General features: G+C 36.1%; 1 protein-coding gene across 5 annotated transcripts in view; it reads right to left on the reverse strand.

Moving 5' to 3' along the window:
• Positions 1-21,143, reverse strand: part of Ppig (peptidylprolyl isomerase G) — a 59,916-nt gene that overhangs the window by 10,207 nt on the left and 28,566 nt on the right. For 4 of the 5 annotated variants that reach the window (XM_027946166.2, XM_027946163.2, XM_071619104.1 and 1 more), the window contains 5 exons: positions 21,005-21,112; positions 19,962-20,006; positions 19,310-19,397; positions 13,977-14,006; positions 13,747-13,886 (listed from right to left, as the gene is read on the reverse strand). In XM_027946166.2, the coding sequence (XP_027801967.1) occupies positions 13,747-13,886; positions 13,977-14,006; positions 19,310-19,397; positions 19,962-20,006; positions 21,005-21,112 (411 nt within the window). Of the gene's footprint in view, positions 1-13,746; positions 13,887-13,976; positions 14,007-19,309; positions 19,398-19,961; positions 20,007-20,351; positions 20,428-21,004; positions 21,113-21,143 lie in introns of all 5 variants that reach the window. The other variant, XM_071619105.1, reaches the window with a different exon arrangement.

Raw genomic sequence — 21,143 nt, forward strand, 5'->3', positions numbered from 1 at the left:
AACACCAAGTATACCTATTAAAATTACTTAATAAAGCATAGCAACATTCAACCTCATGATTAACAAATCTTTATTCACCAGGTTCAACTTATATTTACTTTGCATTACAATTCTTTCCTATGACAAATGTATCACAAACGATTTATTATAAAAGCAAGCCCACCTTCTCCATCAAGTGTATTAAGTGTATTTTATTTATTTATTTTTCTTTTTTTTTTAATTTTTATTGTTGGTTGTTCAAAACATTACATAGTTCTTGATATATCATATTTCACACTTTGATTCAAGTGGGTTATGAACTCCCATTTTTACCCCATATACAGATTGCAGAATCACATCAGTTACACATCCATTGATTTACATATTGCCATACTAGTGTCTGTTGTGTTCTGCTGCCTTTCCTATCCTCTACTATCCCCCCTCCCCTCCCCTCTTCTCTCTCTACCCCCTCTACTGTCATTCATTTCTCCCCCTTGTATTATTTTTCCCTTTCCCCTCACTTCCTCTTGTATGTAATTTTGTATAACCATGAGGGTCTCCTTCCATTTCCATGCAATTTCCCTTCTCTCTCCCTTTCCCTCCCATCTCTCATCCCTGTTTAATGTTAATCTTCTTCTCATGCTCTTCGTCCCTACTCTGTTCTTAGTTACTGTCCTTATATCAAAAAAGACATTTGGCATTTGTTTTTTAGGGATTGGCTAGCTTCACTTAGCATAATCTGCTCTAATGCCATCCATTTCCCTGCAAATTCTATGATTTTGTCATTTTTTAATGCAGAGTAATACTCCATTGTGTATAAATGCCACATTTTTTTTATCCATTCGTCTATTGAAGGGCATCTAGGTTGGTTCCACAGTCTTGCTATTGTGAATTGTGCTGCTATGAACATCAATGTAGCAGTGTCCCTGTAGCATGCTCTTTTTAGGTCTTTAGGGAATAGACCGAGAAGGGGAATAGCTGGGTCAAGTGGTGGTTCCATTCCCAGCTTTCCAAGAAATCTCCATACTGCTTTCCAAATTGGCTGCTATTAAGTGTATTTTAAATGACCGTTATTATATATTACCTTTGTTTGTTTTGTTCTGTTTTTGTGGTACTAGGGATTGAACTCAGGACTTAGAAATGCTAGGTAATGCTCTACTACTGATCCCCAGCTCTATACATTACTTTTGGGGAAAAGATTTTTTTTCTTTTTTTGGTACTGGAGATTGAACACAAGGCTGCTTTACCACTGGCTATCTCCCTGACCCTCTTTATTTTTTATTTTGAGACAGGTCTTCCTAAGTTGCCCAGGATGGCCTCAAGTCTCCAATTCTCCTGCCTCAGGTTGCTGGGATGATAGGTATGCTCCAACCAAACTCAATAAAAAAAAAGATTTCAGTGAAGCACGTTTTTAAATAATATGGAAGGTCAAAAAGAGACTCAGAACTATTTTTATATTAATGTAAACTTACTGAGCATCAGACATTTTTGTTTGTTTGGTACAGGGATTGAACAGAACAGACATTAAGTATAAAAGGAAAATAAACTGTATTTTCAGAAAAGCACCCTAGAATAAAGCTTACGAAGTTTGAAATTGAAAAGATCCCCTGTTCCTCTCTTTTGATGTTTGTCAATATTATTTTGAGTAAAATTTAACTGATGTGACCTTTTCCTACGAAACCTGCTCAGGAAAATAAGACCAAAAAATGTGAATTCAATGTCAAACAGCATTAGAAAATATATAGTTCGGTGATACATTTATAAAAATTCTCAACTATAATAAAACATAAAAGTTCCTATAAAGCACTGAACTATGAGAATCTACATTAAGAACAACATGGCTGATGGGGAAAACATTTAAGAGCATAACACTCACTTTTATCAATGATACATTAAAAAAAAAAAAGGAAGCCAAGTGCAATGGCACACACCTATAATCCCAGCAGCTCCAGGTTGAGGGAAGAGAACTATAAGTTCAAATCAGCCTCAGCAACTTAGCAAGACCCTGTCTCAAAAAGGCTGGGGATGTGGCTCAGTGGTTAAGAGCCCCTGGGTTCAATCCCTGGTACCAAAAATATAGAAAGCACATAAAAATGGCAGCAGTTTTACTTACATTAAGTGGTTCAGAAATCTAAAAACAACAATAAATATGACATTTTACTTTGAAAATGACCTGGGGTTCAGGGGCTGGGGATATGGCTGAAGTAGAAGCACGCTCGCCTGGCATGCGTGAGGCACTGGGTTCGATCCTCAGCACCACATAAAGATAAAATAAATGACCTGGGGTTTGCTTGAGGAGTATCAGAAGAGCTGAAGCTTGTGAATTCTTATAAAATGGTAAAAGAGTGATTTGAAATCAGTTATAAGAGCAGACTGTACAGGGTATGGCTCATAGCACATGTAATGAACTGCAGTAGCTAGTGTATGTCTCAGATGTGTGTGTCAATTTTTTGTATATTCCTATGAAGTAATTCAGCTGGGTACGGTTTTTCTGCATTCACTTAGTATTTCTTGTAAAAAACATCAGGTATAAGCAAGAAATTGTTATTATATTCAAATTATTTTCTAATATATCAATCATAATGGAACAAATGCATGTTTTCAAAATAATCAGTCTAGCATAAGTAACTTTTTAGGATTTGAAACAGGAGTAAAAATAAGTAGTGGGGAATAGTTATCCGTAATGTACTTATAAAGCAGTAATCATTACAAAGGTCTAAAGTCATTTAAGCATGAGATTTTATATTTTAAAAGGGAAGGTTTTTAGATAAGACAAAAAGCTTAGAAAAAAGGAAAAGAGAAATTACAAATAAGATGGAATACATTCATTTCTCCCTGGTTCTAGTAGACACCTTAGATGTGCAAAGAACATACATCAAGAAGACTCTGAGGGTGGCTGGGATTGTGGCTCAGCAGTAGAGCGTTTGCCTGGCACGTATGAATGCGAGGCCCTGGGTTCAATCCCCAGCACCACCACCAAAAAAAAAAGACAAGACTCTGAAAGGTAGAAAGAAGGAAAGTGATCAAGGATCTCTGGCCTTGGGAATGACAGAAATTCTAATTTTGCCACCCATATATCTGAAACTGTATGCTGGAGAAAAGTGCATCTGCATCTCAGATATGGTAATGCGCAATTTTTTTTTAAGTCTCAAGAAAACCCTGCTCTCTCCAGACAAAGAACTGAGAAAAATTCTGATGATTTAGTTAAACAGAAAGTGATTTTTCTTTTTTTTGGCCAATACCTCTCTATGACAATCAAATAAAAAGAATAAAAAAAAAATGTGCCATTGCCTGCTTTTCCCCTTATCAATATCAGCAGAGATTAAGTGGAGAACTTGGAATTCCAATCATCCTGCCCTTGGTGAAAGCAAGCAGCATTCCTCTTCCCTTGCCAGAGTAATTTCAGTAGAAACAAAGTAGGAAGCCTTAGCATCAATTGTCTGTAACTCTCCCCCTGTGTTGGCACATGACAGCTGGGGAAAGGACTCTTTAAGCCTATACATAAGGTCCTTGCAGACTCTCAAATGAAAAAGATCAGAATTAATATGGCAAAACATTTCATAACTAAACTACAATACTGAAGAACACCCAGGTTTCCCAATCAGCCTCTGAGTAGCAAATAAAGCAGACCAGAATAACACTAGATTTAACACACATGCTAAATCTAGAAGTGATTGGTAGCAAAAATAGAAAAATATAAACAGAACTTAATGTCTCATAATACCCAAAATGTTCATGATACAAGGGGGGAAATAAAGAAAGAAAAAGAAGAAAAAACCAGCCACTTAAATAAGAACCAGGAAAAACACAACTTATGTGAAAAAAGATAATAAAAATACACTAAATCAAGATGACTTAGTTATTGGAATTAAGTCAAAAGGATTTATTTATTTATATTTTTGGCAATGGTGGGAACTAAACTCAGGGCCATATACATGTGAGGCAAGTCTCTACCACTAAACTATACCCATAGCTCCATTTATTTTATTTTGAGACAGGGTCTCACTAAGTTGCTGAGGCTGGCCTCAGATTTTGATTTTCCTGTTTTGGCCTCCTGAGTAACTGGGATTACAGGCATCCATCACTGTGACTTGTCTGAGAAGGATAAAAAAGAAGTCATCAATTAAAAAAAAAAAGTTTTGAACTGCATGCAGTGGAGGGTGACTATAGTCCCAGCTGCTCAGGACACTGAGGAAGAATCTCTTGACCCAGGAATTCAAGGCCAGCCTAGGCAACAGAGCAAGACACTGTTTCAAAAAAGAATGGAATGTACCAACAAATCCCACCATTGTGTACACCTATAATGCATCAAATAAAAAACAAGAGGAGGAAACAAATAAAATCCATTTGAAACTGGGCAGGAGGGAGCTCCAAGGAGCAATTACAAACTTCTAAAACAGATTTAAAAAGTGAAAAATCTCAGAAGATATAAAGTACCAAATGGAAATTTTAGAACTAAGATATACAATACCTGGGGGGGGGGGGGGGGAACAACCCAGAACTAACTTAACTTACTATACACACTCAACAGCAGAGTAGACATGACAGAGGAAAGAATTAGTGAGTCAGAAGAGAGATCAACAGAAACCCCCCAACCTGGATGGCACAAAGAAAACACACTGAACAACAATAACAACAACAAAAAAATGAGTAAAGCCTCACAGACCCACAGAATAATAACATTTGTGTGACTGAAGTCCCAGAAGAAAAGGAGAAAACGTCAAAAAATATTCTAATTAGTAATAGAAGAAATTTTTCTACAGCTGGAAAAATGTACAGATCCACAGATTCAAGAAGCTGAGTGAGCTGTGTAGGGTGGTACATGCTTGTAATCCCAGCAACTCAGGAGGTTTAGGAGGGAGGATCCCAAGTTCAAGGCCAGTCTGAACATCCTGGCAAGACCCTTTCTTAAAGTAAAAAATATAGAAAGGGCTGGGAATGTAGCTTAGTGGCAGAGCACCCCTGGGATCAACCCTCAGTACCACAAAGACAAAGATAAAGAAAAAAAAAAAAAAAAACGCTGAGTGAGTCTCAAATACGATAAACTCTAATACACACCAAGACACACTACAGTAAACTTCTAAAAACAAAACATTGAAAGCAGCTAGAAGCCTGGTGTAGTGATAGGTGCCTATAATCTCAGGCATTGAGAGGATGAGGTAGAAGGATCATAAATTTGAGGCCAGCCTCAGCAACTTGGTCAAAATATGAAATGGGAGCTGGGGTTGTGGCTCAGTGGTAGAGTGCTCGCCTAGCACGTGCAAGGCCCTGGGTTCAATCCTCAGCATCACATAAATAAAAATAAATAAATAGAGTTCAACTACGACTAAAAAATACTAAAAAAAAAAAAAGTCTACTATCATGTGGTTTTGCAAAGGATATAGGGCAACTTATTTTCCTACATTTTAACAGCAGTGCCTACCAAAGTTACAAATGCACAATCCTTGTAATTTGGTAAGTTTTAGGAATTTATCCTACATGATCAATATATGAACATATGTGTGAAATTGATGTACAAATGTGGGAATGAGAACTCTAATGGACAGAGACAGGAAGGAGAATTTTATTACATATTTTAAATGTGATTATGTTGTTACACATTCTAAATTTTAAACCAAAAGAACAGACTAAATTTTAAAAATTAGGTATACAGTTTTAGTTAGGAAGAATAAGTTTGGGTTTTTTTTATGTTTATTTATACAGTATGGTGACTATAATTAATAATAATGCATTATGTATTTCAAAACCACAGACAGAAAAACTTACATGTTCTCACTACTAAAAATAAGTTTGAGGGATTAGATACAACAATTAGTTTGATTTTCTTCCCAAATTGTTCATATAGATCATCACTTTGAACCCCATAATTTTATATGCAATAACTTCTCAATTTACCATAAAAATCTTTTTAAAAAGCATTTTAAAACTCTAAGTATGACAATTCTTTTCACCTCACTCTCAATACAAAGGAACAAAACTAAAACCATAAAATCCTAATCCCTGCCTAACCATTTACACAAGATAAAGTGCAAAATATCTTTTACATGCACTTAAGTATCCTTAAGGTAAAAATGAAGCAGAAGTAAAAGCAAAAGCCACAATGCAAAGTTAAGAATCATAATGAATGAAAAGGAATTACAAAGAGTAACACTTTCCTGGGTTATTTCTGATGTCTTGATTTAATTATCTGTTTTTACAGTACTAGGGATAGAACACAAGGTCTCACACATGCATCCCCAGGCCTTGAGTTTATTTTAGATTATGTAGTTCACTTATCATTATGTTAAAGAATTTCCCAAACCTGTCCCCTGACCTTTATTGGTGGGGGTGGGGTGGGGATAGTGGTGGCGAGCTTGTAATCCTATCAATTAAGTATTGGACTTACCAGTATAATATTAAGGTTAAAAAAACAAACTTCAGAACATCTTATTTGTAAAAACCCAAGGTAAGAAAAACGCTAACTTGTTCTTTATTTGGGTCTTAAAACCAATGAATTTCATTTGAACCTGTAACAGTTAATTTCCAAATTAACCTTCAAAATAAAATTTGAAATAAAGAGCTATTCCCAAATGGTTTCCTTCAGAAAATTTCATTTCATATTACTGGTCTTCTCTTCTAAATAATATCTAAGTTTAACATCCCACTCACTACTTTCCAGTAAAAGTATCAGAAATACTTTAAAAATAAAGACACTGAAATGAGCCTATCATGTCTCCTGAGTAGATATATTCTTTGTAAGATGAAAATGCCCTAAGTGAAAAATGCATTTAATACCTCAACCTACCAAATATCATGGCTTAGCAACACAACATAACAGAGACACATCACTTGCAATTAGTTGACTGGTTGATAGAGCTATGGCACTGCTGCCATGCTCCACCACAGAAGAGTATGTACCACCGTGATGACAAATATATATTAGTTTTTGTCCATGAATCATAACTCTTTCCCGAACCCAGGCTACAGAAACTATAATTTTTCCCCCCAGGAAGGTTAAAAAAAAACCTCATCTTTACTGGGTATAGTAGTGCATGCTTATTGGGAAGCTGAGGCAGGAGAACCTTAAGTTTGAGGGCAGTCTCAGCAACCTGACATGGCCCTAGGCAACTTACTGAGACCCTGTCTCAAAATAAAAAAGGGCTAGATAGCTCAGTGGTAAAGAGCCCCTGTGTTCAATCCCCATTATACCACCCTCCCAAAAAAGAAAAAGAAACTCTAATCTTCCTCCACCTTTCTGTCTTGGAGAGTGCCTAAAAAATTCTCTGAAGCTTTCTTGTCTGATAATAGATCTCAAGACCTCATTTCAGAAGAGGTCTTGCCTTATACCTGGGAAGAAGGACTGTTGCATGGAAAGACCAAGAAGAATCTGGACAGGCCTTGGTGGATATTTTCATCAGTCTATAAGCATTAGATCATACCCTGTTTGCCACATTTCTACACAGTTGTCATGTTACAATCATGTTTAGGCAATGAAGTCTCAATAAATATGCAAACAACAGGGGCTGGGGTGTGGCTCAATGGTAGAGCACTTGCCTAGCATATGTGAAGCACTAGGTTCAATTCTCAGCATCACATATCAATAAGTAAAAATAAATAAATAGATAGATAGATAAATAGATAAATGTCCATTGACAACTAAAAAACATATTTAAAAAAAAACAATCCTTGGGCTGGGGATGTGGCTCAAGTGGTAGCGCACTCGCCTGGCACGCGTGAGGCACTGGGTTTGATCCTCAGCATCACATAAAAAATAAAGATATTGTGTCGACCTAAAACTAAAAAATAAATATTAAAAAAAAAAAAAAAGAAAAAAGAAAAGAAAACCCTTAAACAACAGGATTCATTCTGCACAACTGAACACATGGGAGGTTCCTGGAGTGTGACACACCAGAGGATATTAGAAGCTCTGTGCCCCTTTTTCCATACCTTGCCCTATGAATCCCTTCATTGATATCTTATTTGAAGCATGGTTTCCATTAAATTAGTGCAACTTTTACACCATCATAATGTAAAAAAAAATCCCAAACCATGGCAATTTGGGACTACCTGTATAAGATTCAACAGCTGTTTCCTATTGTGCTTTTCTTTCTGTACTGCCAGACAATCTGTTTCCTACCTTTTCTTCTCATATAACTATATGTTGCCATGTTGTCACAACTCGGTTCCTGCGTGTACTTTGTAATGTAGCAATGCCCTCATCTCTTGTTGCATGGCCAAGACAGATTCCTCTTTAACAACTGCAGTGGACTCTGAAGAGAACAACACGACCAGAGGTCATGTCAACTCTGAAAAAATTAGGAAACACCTTAATCAAGGTAGTGGTTTCATTTTCTGGTGGTCTGTGTTCTATTTTCCACTCCTGAGAATGCTTCATTGAGTCTCCTGGGGACACTTTTGTTTTGAACTCCAGTGTTCTATCTCTGCATATAGGTTGAAAGGTTCTTCTCTTGGACCCTGAACTTCCTCTGGCATAGCCAAAAAAGCAAGATTTTTAATCTTGCAATAGAAAAGGGAAAAAGACCCCAAGGAGACTGCTCAGACTCATGAAGACAGGTGGGCCCAGTCTGAGATTTCTTTTGAAGTCTCTTTGTCTTGTTTCAGGAAGTCAAAACACACACACACACACACACAGCTATATATTTTAAAAATTAGGGTGAAAATCTTTCACACAGGTTAATATGATGATGATTAACATGACGGTGTTGCATAAAGATTTTTGACTATTTTTGGGTTTTTGTTGTTTTTTGGTACTGAAAATTGAATCAAGAGGTACTTTACCACTGAGCCACATCCCCTACTCTTTTTTTATGTTGAGACAGGGTCTCTCTAAGTTGCTGAGGCTGGCCCTGAACTTTAGATCCTCCTGCCTTAGCCTCCCAAGTAACTGGCATGCACCACACCTGGCTTTTTGATTGTTTTTGATTAAAATTCTTGTAAGGAAGCCAAACTTAAAAGTTGGATATAAGCTCTATCTAAACAAAGATTACACAGACGTATGGCTAAATTCATTCTAAGAAATGTTCTGAATGGTAGTTGAAAGACCATGGGATAACTGGTGTCAAACTATGATCTTAAGTGAAGATCTTTACCTCTGGGTTGGGGTTGTAGCTCAGTGGTAGGGAGCACTTGCTAGCATGTGTAAGGCACTGGGTTCGATTCTCACCACCATAAAACAAAATAAACAAAAAAACACTTTACTTCTTTCCAGTGTGATACAGAACACACTAGGCATGAGAGTTCAGACTCAAAACAAATCTGACCTTTGTAGAAACTCCTGAAAAGACAGATACTAAAAAGGGGGCAGAATCTTCCCTGTGTAAGGGAACAGGTAAGGAAGGACAAGGTATGCTAATTTACCAGGGGTTTAAGTGACACAGAGTAGGATGCTACATCAATTTTCAGAACCAACTGGCCACAATGGCATAGAAAAACTAGTATTCCTTCAGGTGACAATGCATTATAAAGATGCCAGGAATAATATATAAAGAGTCACACATACTACAGGGAAATACCTGACCTCTTAATACCAAAACATTCTTAATACTAAATTAATTAGAGATTATGATTAGTGTTTATGGTTTCAAATGTGAGTTTTACTAACTCATTCTCTTTCTATATAAGCCACATAGAATCTCATTAGCTTTTATAAGAAGAGAATAGATCTTAATACAAGAGACCTGAAAGACCATAAAATATAAGAAAAATAATGTCAAATACAGAATACAAGATTTTTCTATATGATGTGAAAATAAGTAGTGCCTTAAGCCAAAATATTATAGTTGAATTAACAATATTCTGAAGAATCAAACATCAGTAGGTTCAGGGTCTAAAATTTATCAACACTAATAGAGATTGTTTTTATTAATTTAAAAAAATATAAATGATTTATATAGCACCTCTCAATTCTCAAAGCACTTCATTCTTTATCCAAAAAATGCAGACATTATTCCTATTTGTTACTAAGAATATAAATCAAGTTTCATTTACAACAAAATCATTTTACATAGTCTCATTATACTCCTACAATATGTTAATAGTAATCTATTTAATATGCAATGGATAAAACATGAAATCATCAAAATCAAGATAGAATACAGAGACAGAAAATTTAAAATAAGCATTTTAGTTCTCTACACCCACCTAGGATCTCTTAAAATTAAAACAACACAAAATGTGTATATTTCTAAATATTACACAGCAAATAAGTAGACCTAAAAGGTGAGAAACCAAATGTTCTTCTTCAAGCAATTCTGAAAGGCATGTTAAAGACATTTAAACTTTAATGAATTAGTGACATAGGCTTTTATTACTCCCTAGATTAGTAAGAACAGAATCAGTTTAATGTTTTATTATTCTCTATACTAGTTTGAAGGTAATCTCATTCTGTTACTCTCAGAGCATCAGACCCAATATTTGTAATTCATAGAAGCAGTCACATCTCTCAGATTATAGAGACAAAATGTTCACTCAAAACAAAGTTCTTGGGCTGGGGTTGTGGTTCTGTGGGAGAGTGCTTGGCTAGCATGCATGAGGCACTGAGTTCTATCCCTAGCACCACATTAAAAAATAAAGTTCTTACCATTTCAGATAACATCACATCAAATTAGCTTCATATTAGCTTCAAATGGTCTGGTCTAGTCAACTAAGAGAAGTTTTAAAACATGCAGGATGTTTCTGAACGTAAGCAACACATGAAGGGAAAGAATTTATTCTGTCAGTTTCTTAATCTATCTTATTCTCATCAATTGCCATCCTATCCCACCCATTTTCTCTTCCTCTAGAAGAGAAATGCTCTTTAGACAACTTCAGTTTTAAAAAAAAAAAAAATACCAAGTGGAAGCAAAAGGGTAAATTATTACAAATAAATGAGGAAAAATGTAAATGGTTCCATGTTTAATGAACAAAGTAAAAAGCAGGATAAACACTTGAAAAATTAAAAAAAAAAAAAAAAAATGCTGCCAGGCACAGTTGTGTACTCCTGTAATCCTAGTGGCTTGGGAGGCTGAGGCAGGAGGATCACAAGTTGAAAGCCAGCTTCAGCAACTTAGCAAAGCCCTTAGCAAGACCCTATTTCAAAATAAAAAAATTAAAAAGCAGGGGTAAGGGATGTGGCTTAATGGTTAAGTGCCCTTGGGTTCAATCTCTAGTATCAATAAAAAGAAAAAAAAAAAAAAAAGAAAGAAAGAAAATACAAAAATGTCAAGAATTATAATACAGAAAGAACAGTCTCTTCAATAAATGGGGATAACTGCAGGAGTAGTTCCAGCGTATAAAATGCGTACTTACAATGTGAGAAGTGTTGGGGAATCCCCAGCACTCTCTAAGACAATAAAAATGGGGTTAGGATAACTGCATATTCACATGTAGAAGAATGGAATTAGACTTTTATCCCACAATATACACAAAAAATTAACTTGAAATGGATTAAAAACTTGAAACAATTTTTTTGGATATGACCCCAAAAGCACAGGCAGCAAAGCTGAAAACATGAATGGGATTCACATCAAATTAAAAAGCTTCTGCACAGGAGCTAGTGTTATAGCTCAGTGGTAAAGTGCTTACCTAGCATGAGTGAGGCACTGAGTTCAATTCTCAGCATCACATATAAACAAGTAAATAAAATAAAGTCTACCAAAAACTAAAAAGTATTTTTTTAAAAAAAGAAGCTTTTGCATAATCAAGGAAATAATCAAGAATCAAGACACAATAAATGGAATAGGACAAAATACTTGCAAACCACGCATCTGATAAGGGGTTATTACTGAAAATATAAGGAACTCAAGCAACTCAGTAGCAAGAAAATAACCTGATTTTTAAAAATGGTTCAGGGAAAAAAAAAGAATGGACCAAGGACCTGCACATTTTTCAAAGTAAGACATATTCAACAACATTAATAAGGAGAGAAATGAAAATTAAAACCACAATGAAATATCATCTCATACCTGTTAGAACAGCTCTTAAGAATATAACAAAAGGTTAAGTGTTGGTGAAGACACGGAGAAAAGGGAACATTCTGCATACTGTTGGTGGGAATGTAAATTAGAACAGCATTATGTAAAACAGCATGGAGGTTCCTCAAAAAATTAAAAATAGCTGGGTATGGTGTTGCACACCTATAATCCCAGGTGCTTAGGAAACTGAGGCAGAAGGGTTGCAAGTTCAAGGCTAGCCTGAGCAACGTTATCAAGACCCTATCTCAAAATAAAAAAAGAGACAGGGGAATAGCCCAGTAGTAAAGCACTTATGGATACAATCCCCAGTCTAGGGGGGAAAAAACAACCAAGATTAAAAATAAAACGACCGTATGATCCAGCAATCCCACTACTAGATATATATACCCAAAGGAAATTAAACCAGTATGTTGAAGTGATGTCTGCACTACCATTGTGTTATTTTCAATTGTTAAGATACAGAATCAATCTAAGTGTCCCTCAATGGATAAATAGAATAATAAATGTCACACACACCGAAACAAACCCCACACACAATGGAATTCTATTAAGCCTTAAAAAAGAATATCCTGGCTGGGAGTAGTGGCATACACCTGTAATACCAGCGGCCCTAAGCAACTCACTGAGACCCTGTCTTTAAATAAAAATACAAAATAGGGAGGGGGATGTGGCTCAGTGGTTGAGAGTCCCCAAGTTCAATCCCTGGTACCCAAAAGAAAGGGATATCCTATCATTTGTGGCAACATGGATAAATCTACAAATCTACACCTAATCTATTAGGTGAAATAAGCTACCCATAAAAAGACAAATACCGAATAATTTCATTTACATATGGATTCTAAAAAAGATAAATTCACAGAAATAGAGAGTGGAACTGACTGGTAGTCTCACCAGGGATCTGAAGAGGAAGGTTGAGAGTATATTCGGAGAGGATGTTGATCAAAGGATACAAAATTTTAGTTAGAAGGAATAAATTCAAGAAATCTACTGTACAACATGGTGAGAACAGTTAATAACGACTATAAACTGAGAACTATGGCATATGCCTACTCTGGAGGCTGAGAAAGGCAGAAATATCTTAAGTTTGAGGTCACCCTGAGTAATCCTGTTTCAAAAATCAACAAGGGGCTGAGGCTGTAGCTCAGTGGTAAACAAAAAAAGAAAAACAAACAAACAAGAATTAAAAAAACTACTTAGAGGCTGAGGTAGAAGGACTGCAAATTCAAGACCAGCCTGGGTAACTGAGTAAAACCCCATCTCAAAATAAAATTTAAAAAGGTCTGAGCTGTAGCTCAGTGGTAGAGAACTTGCCTCGTATGTGGCAGGTCCTGGGTTCAATACCCAGTGTAGGGGTGAGAAGAAGGAATGACTGTATTCTTAAAAAAATCACTACCTAGATTTTAAGCTTATCACCATGCATGTGCAAGCATGTGTGCGTGCACATACACATCAAAAAAGGTAATGTGATTAGCTCAATTATGCAATCCACACACAAAAAAAACTACAACATATACATATTTCAAAGCATCACATTGTGCATGATATACATAATTTTTGTCATTAAAAAAAAAATTAGAAGTCTGGCAAGATGGTTCATGCCTGTAATTACAATGACTATGGAGGCTGAGGAAGGAGGACTGCAAACTGGGACTATAGCTCAGAGGGGAAAACACCCTTGGGTTCAATCCAAGTACAAAAATAAAAAAATACACAAACACCTCACATTTATGTCAACTTTAGTATGAATTTCAAACCAACTATTTAGAGTGTCTATTTTATATTAGCAAGAATTCCTTGAAATATGTACTGTTCTTACCTTTGGATTTGGGAATTAGCTCTCCACAACTGAGTATCCGTACTTCAGCAAATGGTTTGCTAGCTGCATCTGTCTTCTGGTTTTCTATCTCTCTTACAACTTCTTGGCCAGAAATCACTTGCCCAAAAACAACATGATGCCTAAAGAGTCAAATAAAGATGACTAAATAAAAGCTTCTTATTTTAACATTAATTTAAAGTAGGTTATAAAATAGTTAAATGAATTTTTACCCATCTAGATGAGGAGTTGGTTTTGTTGTTCTTTTGGAAGTCATCAGAGAGAAGAATAAAAACAAAGTCAAAGAAAAACAAAGTTAGCATCTCTAAAAAGGAAAAGAAAATAACTACATTGAAAACAAAGCAAAACCCAAACTAATCATATGTTACTTTAACATAACAGAATCATATTACCTTAACTTTGAATAAAAAAGAATGCAAAATATCTGCCACATAATGTATTCCATGGACCCCCACTGCACTGGGGATTGAGCTCAGGCTTGCTTTTACTGCTGAACTAAATACCCAGTCCTATTTATTTGCTTATTTATTTAATTTTGAGTCAGGATCTCACTAAATTGCTCAGACTAGCTTCAAATTTGTGATCCTCTTGACTCAGACATGGGTCACCAACCAGGTTTGTTTATGTATATATGTATGTATTTTTATGCATTCATTTATTATGTGATGCTGAGGATCAAACCCATGCCTCATGTATGCTAGGCAAGCGCTCTACCAGTGCTCTACAACCCAGCCCCAACCTGGTTTATTCATTCGTTTGTTTGTTTATACTTTCATTCATTCATTCACTCATTCATTTATTGATAGCTGTACATGGATAGAATGTCTTTATTTTGCTTATTTTTATGTGGTGCTGAGGATGGAACCCAGTGTTTCACACATGCTAGGCAAGCGCTCTGCCACTGAGCTACAGCCTCAGCCCAACCTGGTTTATTTTTTAGGTCTTCCTAAATTGCTGAGGCTGAGTCTTGAACTTGTGATCCTCCTGTTTCAACCTCCCAAGTAACTGAAAATTACAAGCATAGGCCAACCATACCTGGATACACAATGTATTTTTAAAAAATTTGTTCTTTATAGAAAAGCAATACCTACTTGTTAAAAACCTGGATATAAGCTAAGCAGAGTGGCACACACCTATAATCCCAGAAATCTGGGAGGGCAAGGCAAGAGCTGCTAATTCGAAGTCGGCCATAGCAAAAATTAGTGAGGCCCTAAGCAACATAGTCATAATGTGTCTCAAAATAAAAAATAAAAAGGCTGGTCAGTGGTTAGGTGCCCCTGGGTTCAATTCCTGGTACCAAAAAAAAAAGATAAAAAGTCAACATTTTGGTGATGTTATTATCTGTTTGTATTTATTGCATAAACTGAGTTCTTCCTGAATGTTTATGGTTTATAAAGTTTCTACTATATGGACTTATCAAAATTTACCAAGCCACTATGATTATGATTTCATGGGGTTAAGACTACTTTTCAGGGCTGGGGTTGTGGCTTAGTGGTAGTGCACTTGCCTAGCATATATAAAGCACTGAGTTTGATTCTCAGCACCACATATAAATAAAGATCCATCAAAAAATATATATAAAAATAACTTGGTGGAGAGGGGAGACTACTTTTCAATTTCAACATTTTAAACAGAGCAGGGAGAGAGAGGTGGGAATAGTCAGATTCGGATAGCCTTCAGACATATTCTGTTCATCCTGAATAGAAATGGTCCACATTAGTGTTCACCACTTTAAAAAAAATTATGAATTAATTTATTTTATTTTTTACAATACTAGGGGTCAAACCCAGGGGCATGCTAGGCAAATATTCTTTTTTTCTTCCTGCTAATTTTAGATATACATGAGAGTAGAATGTATTTTGACATATTATAAAGGGAGTATAACTTCCCATTCTTGTATCTGTACATGATGTGGAGTCACACTGGTTGTATATTCATACATGAACACAGGAAAGTTACATCTGATTCAATCTACTATTCCCATCCCCCTTCCTTTCCCTTCATTCCCCTTTGTCTAATCCAATGAACTTCTATTCTTTCCCCTAGACAATTTTTAAATTAACTGACAATGTTTAAATTTTTTAATTCTTTCACCAAGTGCCACTGCGTTTGCCTACAATCCAAGCTACTTAGGAAGAACAGGCAGGAGAAATGCAAGTCTAAGGCTAGCCTAGGTCATACAGAGATAACTCCCAACTCCGGGAAATAAACCAACAAAAGGGTAACCCAAGGGACACTTTCACATGAAAATCCAGGCTTGGAGCCTCTCTGAAATACTTGAAAGTTGTGATACCTGACACACAGCAATAACTGACCAGAGCCAAGGGTTTCTGTGTTCTTTAACATGTGAATTAATAGTTTAGTTTCTTGTTCCAACAGGATAATTTATGTCACTTGCCTTGGTAGGCTTGAGTTTGTTACTCCTGATATAAATTTCCAAGTTGAAAGAAACCTGGATAAAAATTAAAGTTGTGGTGGCATGGTACTGTAGTCCCAGATACATGGGAGGCCAAGACAGGAGAACCACTAAAGCCCAGGAGCTCAGACCAGTCTGGGGAGCATAGTGAGAGCCCCCATAAAAGAAAAAACCAAGACAAAAATCAAAACTTAAAATAAGCATATTTTGGCAAATGAACTTCTTATCATCCATTTTCCCCCTAGATTACCTTTAAAGTTATGTAGTTAAGAGGGCTGCTATTTGGTTATGTACCAGAGACATACTGGAATAACAGATAAGCATCATATGAGATTTTTTACTATTAAAAAAAAAAAACTTATTGAAAAAGGCATTGGGTGTGTATGCAACTGAATTTACTGTTCTACTGTATTAGTTATAACAATTTTATTGCTAATTACAATAATAAAATAGTATGCCAGTGATCCCATTTACTCAGGTGGTTGAAGTAGGAGGGTCACAAATTCAAGGCCAGCCAGAGTAACTTAGGAAGATGCTGTCTCAAAATAAAATTTAAAAGGCTGGATGTGTAGTTCAGTGGTGGAGTACTTCCCTAGTATGCATGAGGTCCTGGATTTTCCTTAAATAACTAAATATAGGAATACCATCTAACCTGAGAGTATAAGCAAAAGAACTGAAAACTGAGCCGGGCACTGTGGGGCATGCCTATAATCCCAGTAGCTCAGGAGGCTGAGACAGGAGGATCAAGAGTTCAAAGTCAGCTTCAGCAAAAGCTAGCCCCTAAGCAACTCAGTGAGACCCTGTCTGTAAGTAAAATACAAAACAGGGGCTGGGGATGTGGCTCAGTGGTCAAGTGTCCCTGAGTTCAATTCCCATTATCCCCCCCTCAACTCCCCAAAGAACTGAAAGCTGAGACGCAAGCACTATGTTTACTGTAGTATTACTCACATTAGATAAAAGGTAGAAACAATCCAATGTCCATTAACAGATCATGGGACAAATATGATATATACATAGAGTGTTATTCAGCCATAAAAAGGACTAAAGTTCTGAAACATGCTGCCATGTGAAAGAACTTTGAAAACATGCTAAGTGAAACAAATCAGACACAAAAGACAAATATTGCATAATTTCACCCAAATGAAATATCTACAATAGGCAAATTCAAGATTAGTAGTTACGGGGCTATGGGGAAAGGAAAATGGTAAAAAAAATGTGGGATAATAAAACAGCTCTGGAAACAGATTGTGATGACAGCTGTGTAACACTGGGAATTTGATAAACATGCTTGAACTACACAGTTAAGTGTTTAAAAGGCCTCCCAGTGTCTTGGGAGGCTGAGGCAGGAGGACTGCAAGTCAAAAAAGTGGTTAAAAGGAAAGCTTTATAGTATACATAATACAGCAAACTTTTTCTTTTTTGGGGGGTGCCAGGGATTGAACCGAGGGGCACTTAACCACTGAGCCACATCTCCATCCCTATCCGTATTTTGTATTTTATTTAGAGACAGGGTCTCACTGAGTTGCTTAGGGCCTCACTTTTGCTAAGGCTGCCTTTGAACTCACAATCCTCCTGCCTCCAGAGCTGCTGGGATTACAGGCATGAGCCATCGTGCAAGGCTTTTTTTTTTTTTTTTTTTCCTTTTAAAATTGAAGCTTGGGCTAGGAATGTGGCTCAGTGAGAGTGCTTCCCTAGCATGCATTTGTCCTTAGGCTCTACCCAGGGTATGGGTGAATCCACAAATACATAATCTGTGAATTATGAGGATCAATTGTTTTAACTTTCATAATTAATTATGGAGAGATACTCTATGTAACATAAACATCTTGTTTCTGGTTAATACTGTCCCACTAAGTTTAGTACCCATAGAAGATTCTTGCCTTAATCAATTATTACTGTGACGATTACAAAATGGTGAGTTTTCTAACTTCAACATTTCTTTTATGTTTATTAGTTGATGATTTACTAGGAACGAGCTTTTCTCTTCTCCCTTGTTACTTATTTATTTACAGTACTTCCCACTTAATCTGTAGGGACATGTTCCACAATTCCCAGGGGATAACTGAAATTGCAGATAGTTTTGAATCCTACATATACCCAGTAAATGATTTTTTCATATATATACCTACCCTATGGTAAAATTTAATTAAAAAATTAGGTCCAGTAAGAGATTATCTCTGTCACTCAAAATATGTTACTGAACTCATCCTTCCTCTTGCAACAATGAGATGATACAATACCTACACAATGAGATGAAGTGAAATGAATGATGTGGGCACTGTGATGTAGCATCAAGTTACTACGTCAGGGTTATGCAAGTACTATAATAACTTGACAGCTAATCTAATTATCAAGAAGACCACTAAGTAACTAACAAGTAGGAAGCATATATAGTATGGACACAATGGACAAAGGGATGATTTTTAAGCCAAGTAGAACAATGGGGATTTCATCAAGTCAGTCAAATTTCAAATACATATATTGTTTATTTCTGGAATTTCCTATTTAGTATTTTCAGGGTGACTGGGGGTAACTTAAATTATGGAAAGCAAAACTACACATAAGGCAGGACTACTATGTATCAGTATGGACTCCTGGATTCCTACTTTATTTGAATATAATCTAATAATAATATTGTTGTTATTATTATATTTTATTTTTGGTACTGAGGATTGAATCCAGGGGCACTTAACCACCGGGCCATATCCCAGCCTTTTCATTTTTTATTTTAGAGGTAGGGTCTCACTAAGTTGCTTAGGGCCTTGCTAAATTGCTGAGGCTGGCTTAAACTTAGGATCCTTCTGCTTCAGCCTTCCAAGCCACTGTGATTACAAATGTGCACCACTGTGCCAAGCCTAATAATATTATTAATTCTGATGCTCAACCTGTAATAAATTGGCCAATAGAAATGTATTTAATCTGGCTCTCATGTCCCCTTGACAAATATACATTATCTAAAAACTTGAGCAGCACTTTTCAACTCCCCTGTTCAATAATTCTTTGTTCTTCCTCATTAAACAATTCCCTGCCTTTATAGGCTTCTCTCTGATTTATTAGTAACCAATGGAAGGCACATCGAGAGAGAACAGAAAATGGGATATGTTAAACCATCAAATTATAAATACTTACATGAAGAATTGTGAACCATTTGTATCTTTCCCTCTGTTGGCCATTGATAAGAGAAATTCTTTGTTGTGTTTAACAGCAAAACTTTCATCTATAAAGAAGTAAAGTTTTCAGTTACATTATAACTATATAATAAGGATATAAGAAAAAAGCATATGAAATCTGAAATAAAATTTCACCTGAATACAAAAAGTAAAGATGAAAGCTATTAAATTAAGTTCAACACTCATATGCTTATAGTTTTCCAAGTGATTTTTACATCAATAAAAAAGACAGAAAACATAATTTGTGGGAAAACTAGCCAAATCTCATAGTATCAAAAGGATTTTTAAGCCGGGCACGGTGGTGCATGCCTCTAATGCCGGTAGTTAGGGAGGCTAGGACAGGAATGTGAGTTCAAAGCCAGCCTCAGCAAAAGCAAGGCACGAAGGAACCTCAGTGAGACCCTGTCTCTAAATAAAATACAAAATAGGGCTGGGGATGTGGCTCAGTGGTAAAGCGCCCAAGTTCAAACCTAAGTACATGCCCCCCCCCCCCCAAAAGAAAATTAACCATCAGATTAGTTGAAGATAGTTGTATATTAGTATACATGTATATTATAATGAATAATCTAGTTGAATCAATAACCAAATGAATAAAATGTAAACATTTTTACCTTCAAAAAATCCTCCATAAATAGATTCCCCTCCTCGTCCATTTCCTACAAATGAAAAATAGACTCAGAATTCTCAAGACAGTGAACTCTTTGAAGTTGCTACCTAAACCAACATACTTCCTACAAAGTAGTGTGTGAATGATTTTTGAATCAAAGGATCAATAGCAAGTTATAAGATATTAACTTTACATCAGCAATGACAAGATCCCAAATTACCTTCTTTCACTTATGATGCTGTAATAAGAATGTGATAAAGCATATTAAGATTCTTGGAAAAAACAGTTTTCAGATTCTAATGATGACTACACAGTTTCTTCAACAAGAATTAATAACATTTTTTTTTCAAAGTGTCTTTAGAAATAGTTTTAAGCTGGGTGTGATGGTGCATGCCTGTATTCCTGTGACTCAGGAGGCTGAGGAAGGAGGATCTCAAGTTCAAGGCCAGTCTCAGCAATTCAGCAAGCCCCTAAGCAAAATATGAGAGATTTGTCTCAAAAAATAAAAAGGGCCAAGGATATCGCTCAGTGGTAAAGTGCCCCAGGTTTCTGAAATCCCTGATATCATGAAAAACAAAAACAAACAAACAAAAAAACCAAACTGTAGTAAGAATTCCAAAATCAAAAACAGCCAACAGATTTAGAGATGAATACAGTTGTTATATGTCTAATCCCAACTACTCAGAAGTCTGGAGCAGGGGAATTTCAAGTCTGAGGCTAATACAGGCAATTTATCAAGATCCTGTCTGAAAAATAAAATAAAAAGGACTAGAGTGTAGTTCAGTGGTAAAGCTTTTGCTCAGCAAGCATGAGTCCTCAGATTAAAACCCAACTACAGAAAAGAAGAAAAAAAAAAAAAAGGGAAACTACTTCCTATGTGTTTTCTTCTTTCATGCCATTCTATGAGTACTTCTACAATTTGACCAAGACTAATTGGAATGAGAATAAAGTCAGACTTAGACTTCTAAGGATTTGTCTAACATTAAGATCAATGACATACAATGATTATAAATATGTGGTTTTCTTCTGTGGGAATCAAGGTCTCACCTTCACTGAAGTCACCACCCTGAACCATAAAATCCTTGACAACTCTGTGGAAGAGACAACTCTTATAATGCAATGGCTTCTGAGTTGATTTCCCTGTCCCCTTTTCACCTGTAGTAGAGAAGAAAAATTAGCAGGATAC

This window comes from Marmota flaviventris, chromosome 11 (assembly GCF_047511675.1).
Source record: "Marmota flaviventris isolate mMarFla1 chromosome 11, mMarFla1.hap1, whole genome shotgun sequence".
NCBI lineage: Eukaryota > Metazoa > Chordata > Mammalia > Rodentia > Sciuridae > Marmota > Marmota flaviventris.